Source organism: Artibeus jamaicensis, unplaced genomic scaffold, assembly GCF_021234435.1.
Source record: "Artibeus jamaicensis isolate MK-2021 breed Jamaican fruit bat unplaced genomic scaffold, CSHL_Jam_final scaffold_854, whole genome shotgun sequence".
Lineage (NCBI taxonomy): Eukaryota > Metazoa > Chordata > Mammalia > Chiroptera > Phyllostomidae > Artibeus > Artibeus jamaicensis.
The window spans coordinates 93,815-110,550 of NW_026522058.1; the positions used below are offsets into that span (position 1 = coordinate 93,815).

Here is a 16,736-nt window from a genome sequence, read left to right on the forward strand (position 1 = left end):
ACAACACTGGGCCAGTCTTTATCCCTCACCTTCAGGATCTCATATCTGCTCACTGACCGCCCAGGTCGCAACGTTCATAATAGAAATCAAATGTTTTGAATGGCTGGAAGTTCTTACACCACACTGGCCTGATTGGGAGGGTCCAGATGCACAGAAAGCAGCCTATTCCATGACCCCACAGCTCTGCAGAGTTCTCTAAAAAGCACTCTTGGCAGAAACCCAACTTGTCCTCATCCTCTCAGCACCACCTTTCACCCTGTCCCCACAGCCTCTCCCTAGCACAGCCGGGATAATTGCTTTCTAAACCTGTATTGTTTATCCTCTAATGTCACTGGGCCTTTGTTTTCAGATCGTTTCTATATTGAATTGTAACCTTGGCTATTTTTGTGAGCTTTTATACTTAAATTCCAAATATTTTACATGATTTTACCAGCATCAAATAGTCTAAAGCTTGGGACATTTTAAAATACTTTGCCCTGACTGGGTGGCTCAGTTGATGAGAGCATCAGCCATACACCAAAAGACTGTGGGGTCAGTTCTCATTCAGGGCACAAACACAGGCTGCAGGCTCAGTACTTTATGCATAATCTTACTCCCGACTCTTTCTCTTTCCTATAGCCTCGCTAAAGAAACAGGAACTAGTCTTCCCATCTATCTTCAAATAAACTGTGTTCTGAAATTCTGAATCTCAGGCGGTAAAACTCTGGTATTTCTTCTATCCTTGTAGACAAAGGGCATGCTTCACATTTTCTATGGACCCTGAAGAGACAGCTATACTAAGTATTATCAATACTATTGATATCTATTAAATATTAGTATAGGAATTAAGTAACCTTAGAAAATAACCAATATAAAGTCTCTTGGAATTTTCTGATGGAGACTAAATTGGCAAATATGTGAATACTTATATGTTATTTTTATTTACTCTGTTACCATTTTAATTGCTTCCTGAAAATAGCCATTTAAATTGCAAAGCTATTTTATAGTTAAATGACACATGACTGTATCTCAAACCCTAGTGTGTGGATATTCAACAAAAGGAATGAAATAAGCACATTTTATTCCTCTATCTTTTCTTATCATCTGAATTAGGTATTTCAAATTCTTTCAAGACATATATATCACACAAACTAAAGATCAAGGCCTGCATTAATCAGTGCTTTTATAATAAACAATAATAATTCATCTGTAACTCCATACCAGAAAATCCAACCTGAACCATTGGACCATATAAATCTATCAATCAATATAAATAATATCCTGCAGCAATAAGAAAGTATTAACGTTTATTTCATTTGTTATAATAAAACTAGACACACATTGAATAAGAATCAGATAGTCCCTTGCCAGCCAGGTGAGCCAAGAGTCTGGTGAAAAGATCAAGCAGAGAAGGAAGCACTGTGTCAGATCAGTGGGATCTGGTGACATCCATTCAATCAGCCTTTCAGTCATTCAGAAAATAATTATCACTTGTACAGTGGCAGATGGATGACTAATGGAGGATGCGTTAAGAATTTAGGCAATGGCAAAAGAATGTGATATGTTCTCTGGAAACTGTAAGCGTGGTTCTTGAAAATCAGGAAAGCCATTTAAAGGAACATGCTGAAGGGAGCATTATGTAGGTGAGGAAGCAGAGGAGGCAACCTGTGCACAGGAGCATGCTACTGAGGAAGCCTGCAGGAGTCCTGTGTCTTTTAACAATGACAAAGAATTGTAAGGGGTGAGGGTAATAAGTAAAGGTGATGTTCTGGAGTGGTAACAACCAGATAATGAATATTTTTGTATGCTATTGTGAAGAGATGCAATTTTATTTATTTGTTTTTTTATATTTGAGTTGTTTATTTTCAGAGAGGGGAAAGGAGAGTGAAAGAGGAGAGAAACATCGATGTGTGGTGGCCTGGCTTGTAACCCAGGCATGTGCCCTGAGTGGGAATTGAACCCATGACCCTTTGGTTTGCAGGCTGGCACTCCATCCACTGGGCCACACTAGCCAGGGTAGGAAGATGGGATTTTAGCTGAGGGCAAAGAGGAGGCATTGCAATGATGGCAAGTGGAGGGATAGTAGATGTAGTAATTGTGGGATACACATTCCACACTGCTCAGCCTCAACATTAGCCCCTCTTTCGTCAACACTTTTTGGTTGGAATTCTAAGTCCTTCTCACTCAGTTCTTTAATCTGTCAAATTCCACTTCTGAGTATTTACCCATAAATAAGCTTCCATCCATCTAGGAAACAAACTAGCCTCTTCACTGTTTCTCTTATCAACTAAACCAAATAACTAATGGTAACACTCTCTTCTTTAAAGAAATTGTTTTAATACTATTCAGCTTCTCTCAGAACTCTTAGGCATATTCATCAGACAGAAGCACCAGCCCCCTGTGTGGTCTTTCCCTTGTCTGACCTCACCCTTCATCTTAGCAGACTACAGAAAGACATGGGAAAGAGCTTGAACACATCCCTGGACACCGTGGTGACACATTTCATCCTCTTGGGCTTGTCTCACCCCCCAAATCTGAGGACCCTCCTCTTCCTGGTCTTCTTCCTCATTTACATCCTGACTCAGCTGGGGAACCTGCTCATTCTGCTCACTGTGTGGGCTGACCCAACGCTGCATGCTCGTCCCATGTACATTCTCCTGAGTGTGCTCTCATTCCTGGACATGTGGCTCTCCTCAGTCATTGTTCCTCGTCTAATCATGAATTTTACTCCTGCCAACAAAGCAATCCCATTTGGTGGCTGTGTGGCTCAGTTGTATTTCTTTCATTTTCTGGGCAGCACCCAGTGCTTCCTCTACACCTTGATGGCCTATGACAGGTACCTGGCAATATGCCGGCCCCTGCACTACCCCATGCTCATGAATGGTAAGTTATGCAGCATCCTTGTGGCTGGAGCTTGGGTGGCTGGCTCCATCCATGGATCTATCCAAGCTGCTCTGACTTTCCGCCTGCCCTATTGTGGGCCCAACCAGGTGGATTACTTTATCTGTGACATTCCTGCAGTACTGAGGCTGGCCTGTGCTGACACGACTGTCAACGAGCTCGTGACCTTTGTGGACATTGGGATAGTGGCTGCCAGTTGCTTCATGTTAATTCTACTCTCCTATGCCAACATAGTCCATGCCATCCTCAAGATTCGCACTGCAGATGGGAGGAGGCGGGCCTTCTCCACCTGTGGCTCCCATTTAACTGTGGTCACAGTTTACTATGTCCCTTGTATTTTCATCTACCTCAGGGCAGGCTCCAAGAGTGCCTTTGATGGGGCAGTGGCTGTATTTTACACTGTTGTCACTCCATTACTGAACCCACTCATCTATACACTGAGGAACCAGGAAGTGAAGTCTGCTCTGAAGAGAATAACAGCAGGTCGAGGAGCTGCAAGGGAAAATAAGTAACTGCAGCCTGAGGAACTACCTACATCTCCATTGCTATGCTCTTCTCGGCTACTGCTGCATGTGGCAAACACTTGACAAGTAGATCTTAGTTTAAGCTTAACTGAACCTAATTTTACTACAAAGAAGCCTCTCCCCCTAGCTAGTGTCCCTCAGTGTGTTGGATGTTGACCTGTTAACCAAAGAGCTGCCAGTTCAATTCCCAGTCAGGGTACATGCCTGGGTTGCAAGCCAGGTCTCCAGTATGATGTGCACCGGAGGCAACCACACACTGATGTTTCTTTTTCTCTCTTTCTCCCTCCCTTCCTCTCTCTCTAAAAATAAATAAATAAAATCTTTTTTTAAAGAAGTTTCTCTTACTATATTTAACCCCAATAAATTGCCCAGAACTCTTTTACAATTTCTGACCCATCCCTCTGGAGAAAGCACATTCTACACAAATGTCAACCATGAAGAATAAATGCTCTATTTGGGAGAAAAGGAGATTATTCCAGACAAATTGGGGAAAACCAGCATGATATTAACTCATCACCCTTCATCCACTTGCTTCACGCCTAATTTTCCAAGCTTATATACATTCAGGATTGCTTTGCACACACCAAGGAAAAGCATTTGGTGTGAATCTTTGTGTGGAATGTCTGTATTTTCTTCCAGGCCCCCACCAGCCCCCATAGAGTAGTTAACCAAATTCTTCTCACACTGTTTCAGTAATGTCTCTCTGGATATCTAAGCAGTCCCCTTGACATCACCATCCTCATCCATGTCACTATCAAAGTTTTGTTTCTGAAAACAGTGAATATTCACTGGCTCTCCACTGAATTAGTTACATAAAGCCAGACCTCTTAGCTTGGAATTCAAAGTCCACCACGATCAGATCCTAATATACCTTATCTTCTAAGATATCTTTACCTCTTTCTTCTCTCCTGGCCCCATTAATTAACCTGCCAATTTTTAATTTTTTAAGATTTTATTTATTTATTTATTTTACACATAGGAAAAGGGAGGGAGAAAGAGAAAGGGAGAGAAACATTAATGTGTGGTTGCCTCTCTGCACACTGAGTCTCCCAGTCAGAATTTATCTCCTCCCTGAATTCCTATAGTCCTTTGAATTTTATAAGAGCACTTATCATTGGCTACTGCAGTTTAGATCAGAGTCTCTGGAGAGCAGAAAGAATGTTTTCTTGGTGCTTGTGCTGCAGCCCCCTTTTGCCTAATATCTGTCAGTACGTCCTGTGGCAGAGATGGCTAACTTCTCGCCAAAATTCGTTCTCTTCCTACCTAGTCAGAGAGCTGTACCTAGAATATGGCTGCCCCACTATGGACATCTCCCAGTCCCTCTTACAGTCAAGTGTATTTATATATCTAAGTTCTCCCAAAGTGGATATGAAAAGACGTTATATATGTGTGTGTGTGATACTTCCAGACCTGGCCCTCGAAACTGGCCCAGCAACTTTTCCATGTTCTTTTCCTGCTCTGAGGCGAAATGGCATATGACAGGAACCCAGATGCACCAGCAGCACTTTGTAACCAAGTGGAAATGGGTCATCTGCCAACCTGGAACACACACCTCACAATTTTACATGAGAGGAAAGTAAGCCTCTAACTTCTTTCATCCACTGATTTTTAATTAGGTTACTTTGTTATAGTAGTTTCACCTCATCCTAATAAATACTTCACTAAATTGACAATTTTTAAAAATTAAAACAATACCAGGAAATTCTTTTGGACTGCATTTGAAATATCCAAAGCATCCAAGAAAGCTTTTGGTCAATTATCAGAATATCAAAAGTCAAAGATCAAGATGCTACCTAGTCAATCATTCATCGGGCCAATTAATTAATCATACAATGTCCTTCTAACCAGACCACAGTGAGGTAAATAACCTTAACCTATCCCTGTGTCCTGTACTGGTTTTACCAGAGAGACGAGAAAGCATTTAGAAGTTGGAAACAAGGAACTCAAGTACAGGGCAGTATAAGAACAAGTGTCAATAGCTCCTTCCAGAAAATGAATAGCCAGGTAAATGTGTTCACTTATGGATAGTTCTTTCACACTCAGTTCGAGCTGTAATGTTATGCTCACCCAATATTTTGCAGATGTTTTATTGTGATAAAATATGCATAACAGTTATCAATTAGCCATTTTATGTGTGCATTCAGTGGTATTAAATACATTCACGTTGTGCAACCATCACCACCATCCATCCCCATAAATCTCTTCCTCTTCTAAAACTAAAACTCTATACCCATTGAATAATACTCTTCATTCTCCCCTTCCTCCATTGTACTTTCTGTCCCAATGATGCTGTCTACACTGAAGTACCTCATATAGGTGGAATCATATACCATTTGTCTTTTTGTGACTGGTTCATTTAACTTAGCATAACACCCTCAAATTTCATTCATGCTGTAGCATGTTATGGAATTTTCTTTCTCTTTGAGTGTGAGTAATATTTCATTGTATGTATATAGCACATTTTGTTAAACCATTTATCCATTGATAAATACAGGGTTGCCTGTACATTTTAGCTATTGTACTACTACAACTATAGGTAAGCAAATATCTCTTTGAGACCTTGCTTTTAATTCTTTTGGGTGTATACCTAGGAAATCATATTTTAAGAAAACTGTATTCTCTTTTTCATAGTGGCTACACTTTATACATTCCTATGAACTGTGCACAAGAGTTCTAATTTCTCCATAATCTAGGCAGTATTGTTTTCTGTTTTTATATGTTTTTTTATAGTAGCCATCCCTAATGGGTAGGAAGTAATATCTCATTGTAGTTTTGGTTTGTATTTCCCTAAGGATTAGTGATGCTGAGAATCTTTTCATGGGCATGTTGGACATTTGTATAACTTCTTTAGAGAAATGCCTATTCAAGTCCTTCGCCCATTTTTGAACAGGGTTGTTTGGTTTTTGTGATTGATTTTTAAGGGTTCTGGATATTAGTCCCTTAACAGATATATAATTACTAAATATTTTCTTTCATTCTATGGGTTATAGAATTATCTGTTAATAATGCCTATTTTTGTAAGACTTGATTTCTTTTTTTTTTAATTTGAACAGAGGAAGGGAAGGAGAGAGGGAGAAAAATCAACACCCCAGACTTGATTTCTTTATTTTTAGAGAAAAGGGAAGGGAGGGAGAAACATCACTGTTCAGGAGACACATAGATCAGTTGCCTCCTGCACACCCCTAACCTGGCCAAAACCCAGGCCTGTGCCCTGACCAGAAATGGAATCAGCGACCTTTTGGTTCACAGGCCAGCACTCAATCCCCTCAGCCACACCAGCCAGGGCTGTTAATAGTGTCTTTTGATGCACAAATATGTTTAATGTTAATGAAACTCAATTTGTCTATTTTTTCTTTTGTTATCTGTGCTTTTGGTGTCCTGCCCAAGAAATCATTACCAAGTTTATTGTTGTGAAACTTTTGTCCTATATTTTCTTTCTAAGAGTTTAATTAGTTTTGGCCTTACATTTAGGTTCTTTGACCCATTTTCCATTAACTTTTGTACATAGTCCCCCTTTATTTATGCAGAATATGTTCCAACACTCCCAGTGGATGACTGAAACCATGCCAATAGTATCAAACCTTATATTATTTGGGTTTTTATATATATGATAAAGCTTAATTTATAAATTAGGTGCAGTGAGAGATTAACAACAATAACTAACAATAAAACAGAATGATTATAACAATATACTATAATAAAATTTATGTGAATATAGTCATTCTCCTCCTCTGGTAACTAATCTGGTAACCAAGGTTGCTACTAAGTGACTGACAGGCAGGCAGAATATAGTGTGGCCACAATGGACGAACAAAGGTATATGTCCAGGCCAGGATGGAGCAAGTTGGCACAAGATTTCCTTGTGCCACTTAGAACAGCTGCAATTTAAAATTTATAAATTGTTTATTTCTGAAATTTTATCACTTAATATTTTAATAAGATCATTCAGTTATAGTTGGTTACAAGTAACTGAAATCACAGAAAGCAAAACAAGAGATGAGGGGGGACTGGACTGTATATGGTGTTAGGTAAGGGTCCAGCTTCATTCTTTACATGTGGATATCCAGTTTTTCCAGCACCATTTGTCAAAAAGACTGTCTTTTCCCCAGTGAATGATATCAGCATCCTTGTCCAAAATCGTGTGACAGTATCTGCAAGAGTTTATTACTAGGCTGTCTTCTACTAACTTTGGACTTAGTTTGTCCTTTCTTTTCTAGTTCTTTGAAGTACAAAGTTATGTTGTTTATTTGAGATCTTTCTTTTGTCTTGATATAAGCATTTATTGCTATAAACTTCCCTCTTAGAATTGCTTTTGCTACATCCCATTAGTTTTGGTATGTTGTCTTTCCATTTTCATTTGTCTCAAAGGTTTTTTTTTATTTCTCTAAAATTATACCTTTATACATTATGTGCTCAAAAATATAAATTAATAATTCATGTACATGCATTATTCTTAAATTAAGTAGAAAAGAATATTTACAGTTATAAATCAGTTACAGTAATACTAGATTTTACACCAATAATTGTTTTTATCTCTAAGTCTACTAGTCTTTTAAATCATATAAAAAAACAAAAAGTGCAGTTACAAACTACTGTTATACAAATACTAGCATTTATAATTCCCCTTTGTATTTACCTTTATTTAGACCTTCTTTTCCTCTGTGCAGCTTCTAGTTACTGTCTGGTGTCCCTTCATTTCACCTTGCAGGATTCCCCAGACATTTCTTGCAGGGCAGGTCTAGTCACAAACTCTCAGCTTTTGTTTATCTGAGAATGTCTTAATTTCTCCCACATTTTTGAAGGAAAGTTTTGCTGGATATGATTCTGGTTGAAAGGTTTTTTTCTTTTAGTACTTTGAATATTGGCCCACTGTCTAGTGGCCTCCAGAGTTTCTAATGAGAAATTTGCTGATTTTGGACTTCCAGCCAAGATGGAGGTGTAGGTGGAAACACTGTGCCTCCTCACACAATGAAATTTAAAGACAACAAAGATTTAGAAACAAATATGCAGAAAAGTGACCAAACAGACAGAAAAGTGAACTGTACTGAAGTCCTACAACAATGAACCATTCATCCAGACTAGAAAGAGGGACAGAGTTGGTGGCAGCTGATAGGGATCCTGGCAGGAGGAGGTGGTGATTGGCAACCTGGGCAGGTGCAGATGGAAACCCGGTAAGGCTCAAAAGGTGGCTGGCTTGCCACAGACACACATTCGCGCACAGAGAAACCAGGCTCATTTAAAAATGGTCAGCGAGACAGACCATGCAACCCAGGGCCCCAGTAACAAAAAATAAAGCCTAAACACACCTATTAGAAAAACTTTCTGGGGGTTGAGGTATCAGAAGAGGCTCCTAGCCCTACAGGAGAGCTTGTTAGAGAGATCTACAGGGTCCTACAATGAACACAAGCCCACCCACCCGGGAACCAACACCAGAAGGGCCCAATTTGCTTGTGGGAAGTGGCAGAGGGGACTGAAACCAAGAGAGAATGGAAAAAAACACCATAGCTCTCTCTCTCTGACCCCACCCCCAGTCACAACCCAGCAACTGGGCTGACCTGCCCTGGCGAACGCCTAAGCTTTCTCCCCTCATGCCTAACAGGCGCAAACAGACCAAAACATTATGGCTCAAGCAGAAGAACAGCTCAAAGCCCCAGAGCCAATACTTCTAAGCAAACTAGAGATAGCCAACCTATCAGATGCACAGTTCGAAACACTGTTGATCAGGATGCTCACTGAACTGGTTGATTTTAGTCTCAATTTAGATGAAAAAATGAAGGCTACACTAAGTGAAATTAAGCAAATTGCACAGGGAATCCATAGTGATGGAAACAAACCTGGCAATAAAATCAATGGAGTGGACCAGAAGGAAGAAAGAAATGACCAAACAGAAAAGCATGAAGAAGCAAGAATTCAAAAAATTAGGAGAGGCTTAGGCACCTCCAGGACATCTTTAAATGTTCCAACATTCAAATTATACGTGTACCTGAAGGGGAGGAGGAACAGCAAGAAGTGAAAAACTTATTTGAACACATAATAAAGGAGAACTTCCCCAATCTGCCAAAGGTAATAGACTTCCAGGAAATCCAGGAAGCTCAGAGAGTCCCAAAGAACTTGGACCCAAGAAGGAACACACCAAGGCACATCATGATTACATTACCCAAGATTAAAATGAAGGAGAGAATCCTAGAAGCAGCAAGAGCTAAGGGGACAGTCACCTACAAAGCAGTTCCCATCAGACTGTCAGCAGATTTCTCAAAAGAGACCTTACAGGCAAGAAGGGGCTGCAAAGAAGAATTCCAAGTCATGAAATACAAAGACCTACATCCAAGATTGCTCTATCCAGCAAAACTTTCATTTAGAATGGAAGGGCAGATAAAGTGCTTCTCAGATAATGTCATATTCAAGGACATCATCATCACCAAGCCCTTATTATATGAAATGTTAAAGGGACTTATTTAAGAAAAAGAAGATAAAGAATATGAACAGTGAAAGGACAGCAAACTCAAAGTTATTAACAACCACACCTAAAACAAAAGCAAACTAAGTGGACAGCTAGATCAGGAGCAGAACCATAGAAATGGAGATCACATGGAGGGTTAGCAACAGGGGAGTGGGAGGAGGAGAAGGTGGGACAAGGTACAGAAAATAAGTAGCATAGATGGTAGGTAGAAAATAGACAGGGAGAGAGCAAAAATAGTAGGGGAAATATATAATCTAAAGAATTTGTGACACATGGACATAAACTAAAGAGGGAAATGGCGGGAGAGGGGATGTGCAAGGTGGAGGGGAATGAAGGGGGAATGGGACAACTGTAATGGCATAATCAATAAAATATTTTTTAAAAAATTTTTTTGGACAATGCCAGCATTTGGATTTTTTTAAGCAAGTAAATTTCTTATTGATGGCAACTAAATGGTGTTTGTAGCATTTTTACCATACAGTAGATTCATCCATTCACTATACTTTTCTGAGTTGTCCTATATGCAAGTATGTTTTTAATGTTGTCTGTCTTCTGTGCTGTTCCTGTAAGTTTACTATTAAAATACATTAAACTATTTTTTGAAGAATTTATTTATTTATTTTTTAGAGAGGAAAACACAGGGAGAAAAGCATTGATGTGAGGGAGAAACATCAATCAGTTGCCTCTCATAAATGTGCCAACTGGGAACTGAACACACAACCTTTGCATGTGCCCTCACCATGAATCAAACCTGTGACACTTGCTTTTCAGGACAGCACCCAACCAGCTGAGCCACACCAGTCAGGGATTATTCTCTGTTTTTAATCTTTCTCAGACTTGATAATTTCCATTGTCTTATATCAAGTTCACTGATTCTTTCTTTTAATTGCCTTTGAATTTCTCTAATAAATTGTTTAATTTTAATTATTATAATATAGTGATCCAGAAATTTTCTTTGTTTTTTTAGGTTTTTTTATGTCCTTATTGATATTTCTATATTGTTCAAAAAACACTTTTTGACTTTCTTCCACATCTTCCTTTAGTTCTTTGGGCATCTTTGAAACAGTTGTTTAAAGTCTTTGTCTAGTATATTTTCAAAAACAGTTTTAATTGACTTATTATTTTTCTTTGAATAGACCATATTCCCCTGGGTTTTTTATATCTCATTATTTTTTAACACTGGACATTTTAATCTAATAATGTGGTAACTCAGGAAATTAGGTTATTTTCCTTCCCCAGGGCTTGCCAGGTTTTTTATTGGTTTTGGGATTTTTTGTTATTGTTTTGGTTTTGATTTTTGGGGAGGTTGTGTATGTGTGTGTATGTGTGTGTGTGTGTGTGTGCACGCGGGTTCTGTCTCTCTCTACCAAGGATCGGCCTTAAATGCAAACTTAAGATATTCTCATGCCTTTTTTGAGCCTTTCCCTGGGCATACGTGGTTATTTTCTAATTTTCCCTATGTGTGCAATTGATTTTTAACATTATTCTCTTAATGTCTGTCTCCTGAAAGAAAGAAAAGGGGAAAAATGAAGGTAGAAAGAAAGGCACAAGCCCTTCAAATCCCCTGGAAGTTACTTCAATTGCAGAGGGAGAAGTTTGCAAATAGGAGGAGGGGCAACAGCAATGGCTGCCCATATCTTTGTCTCCATGTCTCTCATCAGAAACAATAAAATGGCTAATTGTGACATGAGTAAAATAATATTAGATAGGAACTAGAGTTAATGGATATGTCTTTTGCTTATCACTTAACCTTGAGGACCTCGTTATTATTGCCAGAGGAGATGAGATGCTGTCGAGCCTGTAAGATTTGGGGATTCTGTGCACATTTAATCTATAAACCCTAACTACACTTCTAGGGATATGTGTATCATTACTAATTTCACCAGTAAACAGAACTACTAGTTTGGAAGATTTCGTGGAACAGATCCAGAATTGTGTCAACTGAAACAATAAAACTACAGGGTCCAGCAGAAGTAAGGCCTGCTTGAGTGTGGTTGGTAGGTAATTAATAATTTATAGTTTTAATTTGAACATTTCACCTAAAATGTCATATGGTATGCTTGAGTGTGATATTGTTATGTTACAGAATTACATGATTATGGTTTCATAATAAAAGATTTTATAATAAAAAGGGGGCATTATTTGTGCTGGACCCTGCAGGTTAACTTATCAACAATTTATGAAATTATGAAACTGTACCTTTGCAGCCATATTTACAAAGTACTTCCTCACACACATTCTGGTTGCAATGTACAAACCTAGACCCACAAAATTCAACAGTTTCCTTTCTGAAACCTATTTCAACTGAAATTGTACTTTCTGGAATAGTGGAATCAGCAAAATATACAAAAAGACCAGGCTGTGAAAGGTCAAACAACCTTTTCACCTGGCTCCATCTACTCAACACACACTGTTTTTGGCCAGTTCTCACTAGTTAGTCATAAGCAAGTTTTGTTTCTTCCCCTGATCACTTGTAATCCAAATTTAAACTGCTACTTGTTTTTTGTAAACCTGCAAACTAAGAAAGGTTTTTACATTTTTTTAAACAATTGAAAAAAAGCAAAAGAATAACCTTTATAAAACGTGGAATTCATATAAAGTTCAAAATCTGATGGCAACAAATCAAGTTTTATTATAACACAGCCATGCCCATTTTTAAATGTACTGTTTATGGATGCTCTCATGTACAATGGCAGATTTGAATACATGCAACAGAGACTATATGGTCTTCAAGGACAAAAATAGTTATTATCTGTACTTTATAGAAAAAGCACCCCAAGCTCTACACTAGACACTTCAACATCAACATGACTTGAGAGCTATAAAGTTCACCACAAAAGTTTGGGGGCAGGAGGAACAGATCACATTCAAGGTATTCTCCAAAAGACTACCTTGAATCCTGGCTGGTGTAGCTCAGTGGATCAAGCACGGGCCAGTGAAGCAAGGGGTCACTGGTTCGATTCCCAGTCAGGGCACATGCCTGGGTTGCAGGCCAGGTCCCCAGTAGGGGACACATGAGAGGCGACCACACATTGATGTTTCTCTCCCACTCTTTCTCCTTCCCTTCACCTCTCTCTAAAAATAAATAAAATATCTTTTTAAAAAATGAATACCTCAACATTTGAAGAAAGTCTGGAAAAAAACATTCAGACAGTTTCAAGCAGAAAAGAAGTCAGACCAATTTCAAAGCGTTCAAAGAAACAGAACTAAGAAATATTACTAAAAATCACTGCTCAGAAAGTGTGACAAAATATTTTACAGGATAGTTGAATTGAATAACTTCTCCTGTCCCTCTAACACTGAGATTGTATGTTTCTCCTGGTCCATACAGATCTATGTTAGTACCTTAGTAATTCAAAGAAATAGGAAATTCATGAAATGTGAATGTGCCAGTTAAAGAAACACCTTTTGAACAATAACAACCACATTAGCTTTTCCTTCCTTTTTTCCAAATGTGCTTTTGGAAGATAAAAGAAAGCACAGACATGTCATCATCCATAAGCTTTGTTAAGCCCCAAAAACGATTATACAAAATTCAAAAAAGCTATAAATAAGGAAGTTTCTCAGAAAACAAGCCATAAATATTGGTCTTGTCTTATCACAAGGGTGCTATTATAACACTCCCCAAGCTAAATTCTTACAGGTTATAATTGCCTCTGGGAAAAATAAAAGAATAACAGAACACAAGAGAGACCAGCCTAAGTAGTTATCTTCAGTGGAAGCCATAACTCTTTTTTCAGTTTCTAAGGACATTGGAAGAGAGCATCTACAAATAAGCTGACAAATAATAAATTAAGCTTCATTAGCTTGGTCCTTCATCCAGGACTGACTAATTGGATCTTCTGCCAATCAGCTCTTCCTAATAACTACCACTGACCCCGTGAGACCCACTGAAATTTTTCTAGGAACAGATTTATATCTCTTCTCTCAGTTTGCAAAAGGATTCTGTGTGGATACTGACAACCCCAGTGAAGGTGGTTCTCTCTCCTCCAAGTAACATTTGCCATTGTCCTGTCCCATTTTCCAGAGTTAAATATCATCTTCAGGACCTGATCACTGGATGTGGAAAGGTGCTGAAAAGAGGAACATACTCCCAAATACAGATGACTGCACAGTAAATTTCAGATATAGATAAATGTTGGGTCCAAACACTGTGCAAAGGTTTTCTTCATTCTTAGTCACTTTATCTCTCAATGTCTTTTTTCTCGTTTAATTATTCATATATATTTCTTTCTGCTCTCACAGAAATTTTCCTCACTGTTCTGCTGAGTCTAACAATGCAGCTACCATTGGGATAATATATCTCCCAAGCCTTTCATTGGCCACATTTTTCTCTAAAGCTGCCCTTCTTCAGAGATTCATCCACTGCCTAAGAAGGTAAGACTACCTTGGATCTCTGTGGTGGTTCCATCTTCACTACTTGCCATTTGGTCCTTATCAGGTCCTTTCTCCCACATGTAATACAGGTTCTCTTCCCAAAATATGAAGGATAGATATGAGTAAAACTGTAATCTGATTTCTGTGTTAATGAATATTTTAAACAGACAGTTCATTGCTAATAAGGGTTTTGTTGTTTTTTGATCCTCACCTGAGGATATGTTTATTGGTTTTAAAGAGAGAAGGGGGGGAGAGAGAAACATTGATGTGAGAGAGGAACATCAATCAGTCGTCTTCCATACACGCCACCTCCAGGGATCAAACCTGGAACCTAAGTTTGTGCCTTGCCTGGCAATCAAACCCGGCACCTTCTGGTGTATGGAACGATGCTCCAAACAGTTGGGCCACCCATCTAGGGCATAGTTTTATATTTTAGTGGAAATTATCATCTCATTTCTCAAACTTAGTAACTCAAACTTTCCTCATCTCATTGCATATATGTACATATTAATTCCAAAGTTACTCCTCTTTAGATTATCTTTGGTTTTACATGTCTTATTGTAAAATTCAGAAAATGGTAGTAGATTATATGTTTTCTGAATATTTAAGATGCTTTTTATAAATTAAAGGAAAGTACTTTGAGTTAGTTTTTTAAAAAATATTTAATTTTCTGCATGGCCTTTTGAGATATGGATCACTTGAGTTAGATGTATAATTTGGGATCAGAATTAAGCAAAATTCATCTACTGAAATAGGGTCAAGCCTGCCTGTGCCTCATTAGAAAAGGTGCCTAATACCCTGGCCAAATCAGTCACCAACCATGTTTAATGATCACCATTATAGATTTATAATCCTTTTGTGGTCCACTAATGATTCCCATCTCTCTCTCAAACATGCTTGTACTAGATGACCATTTGTATCTGATATAAGATTACAATTCAAAAACGTAAAGCACCAATATCTTCACAGACTAAGTCCCTGTAAAACAAAAGTACAGCTAAGCACCCAGGCAATTGTCTACTTTCTAAAGAAATGCATTGGTGTGACAGTAAAAGAAGACAGGCCACTTAACAGAGCCGTGGTAACAAAACTTCTTTGATTTTAGAACATGCACTTAATTGTACTACATCTGGGTTTAGAGGTAAGGCAGGAACACCAGTTTAGAATCTTTGACAGAATGAACCATCAGACTCTTAAAACCATTATTCAGATCATAGACAAAGCTATGACTTCAGGACACTGATGATTAATGTTGTCAATGAATTTTTTAAAATTCCTAACTATTTGGCAACCTAAAATAACATGATTTACTCAATCATTTTGGCTTATTTGTGGGAAGGAATGTTAACTAAAATATAGAAAGACTCCTGGACTGGAAATCATAAAACCTAGCAGTAGTGCTAACTCTAGCACTATGCAGCTATGAGACTCCTCTGTCATTTAACTTCTGTAAGGATTATGAGAACACTATGCATGTAAAATACCATCACTATTTGTGAGTTCATATCACCCTAGTCCGCTGAGGTTTCATCAGTGCCATGTTTCTTTTTGTGCCAATCTCTCTCCCCATCCCCCACCAGCCTACCACCACCACCCTATTTTTCTGCAGTTTTGCAATGGAAAGGAATTAAGTCATCTCAGAGCTACACCTAGGTTATCAATGAATCAGAGCAAGTAGAGGGGTGTTCACCCAATGAATATTAAGTTTCACGCCTGGAGATCTATGATAATAGCAGTGACACATGGAAGATGGTCACAGATCAAAGGTAAAAGAAATTTGTCTCGTTTCTCACCCTCGAAATTTCTCTCACTCTCTCCTTCCCTTCCCCTCTAAAATAAATAAAATTAAAAAAAATAGTGAAAATAATTTTTAAAAAATATTCATACCAAATGGGGAAGAAATTTTCTAAAAACTAAGTAGAGGCCCTGGCTGGAGTAGCTCAGTGGATTGAGTGCAGGCTGTGAACCAAAGTGTCTTGGGTTTGATTCCCAGTCAGGGCACATGCCTGGGTTGCAGGCCAAGTCCCCACTTGGGGGCACACGAGAGGCAACCACACATTGCAACCACACATCCTTCCCTTCCTCTCTCTCTAAATATAAATAAAGATAAAACATCTTAAAAAATAAGTAGAGGAAAATTTAATCGCAACTGAAATGAAATCACACCTAATGAATACAGTATTAGAAATGGGTCTACATGCCTTCCCTCACCCTTTAAGGTGGTTTTTCTTGGGTTGAATAAAACAAGACTCAGCATATACAATCATTCAGTCATTGTGTTATACATGTGAAACTAATATAATGTTAGATATTGATTGTACCTGAATACTAAAAAATTAATTTAAAAAAATTTTGAAGTTCGTGTTTCTCTCTCTCTCTCCTTCCCTTCCCCTCTAAAGATAAATAAATAAAATCTTTTAAAAAAATTTTTTGAAGTTCAGATTCTATGAGGTAACATGTTAACCTTGTAGATTTTATTTTTGGCAGAAAATTTA

General features: G+C 38.3%; 1 protein-coding gene across 1 annotated transcript; it reads left to right on the forward strand.

Moving 5' to 3' along the window:
- Window positions 1-2,435: 2,435 nt before the first annotated feature.
- On the forward strand, window positions 2,436-3,392 carry LOC119045707 (olfactory receptor 10G2). The gene has a single exon (XM_037140509.2). The coding sequence runs from the start codon at window positions 2,436-2,438 to the stop codon at window positions 3,390-3,392; it is 957 nt and encodes a 318-aa protein (XP_036996404.2).
- The last annotated feature ends 13,344 nt before the right edge of the window (window positions 3,393-16,736 follow it).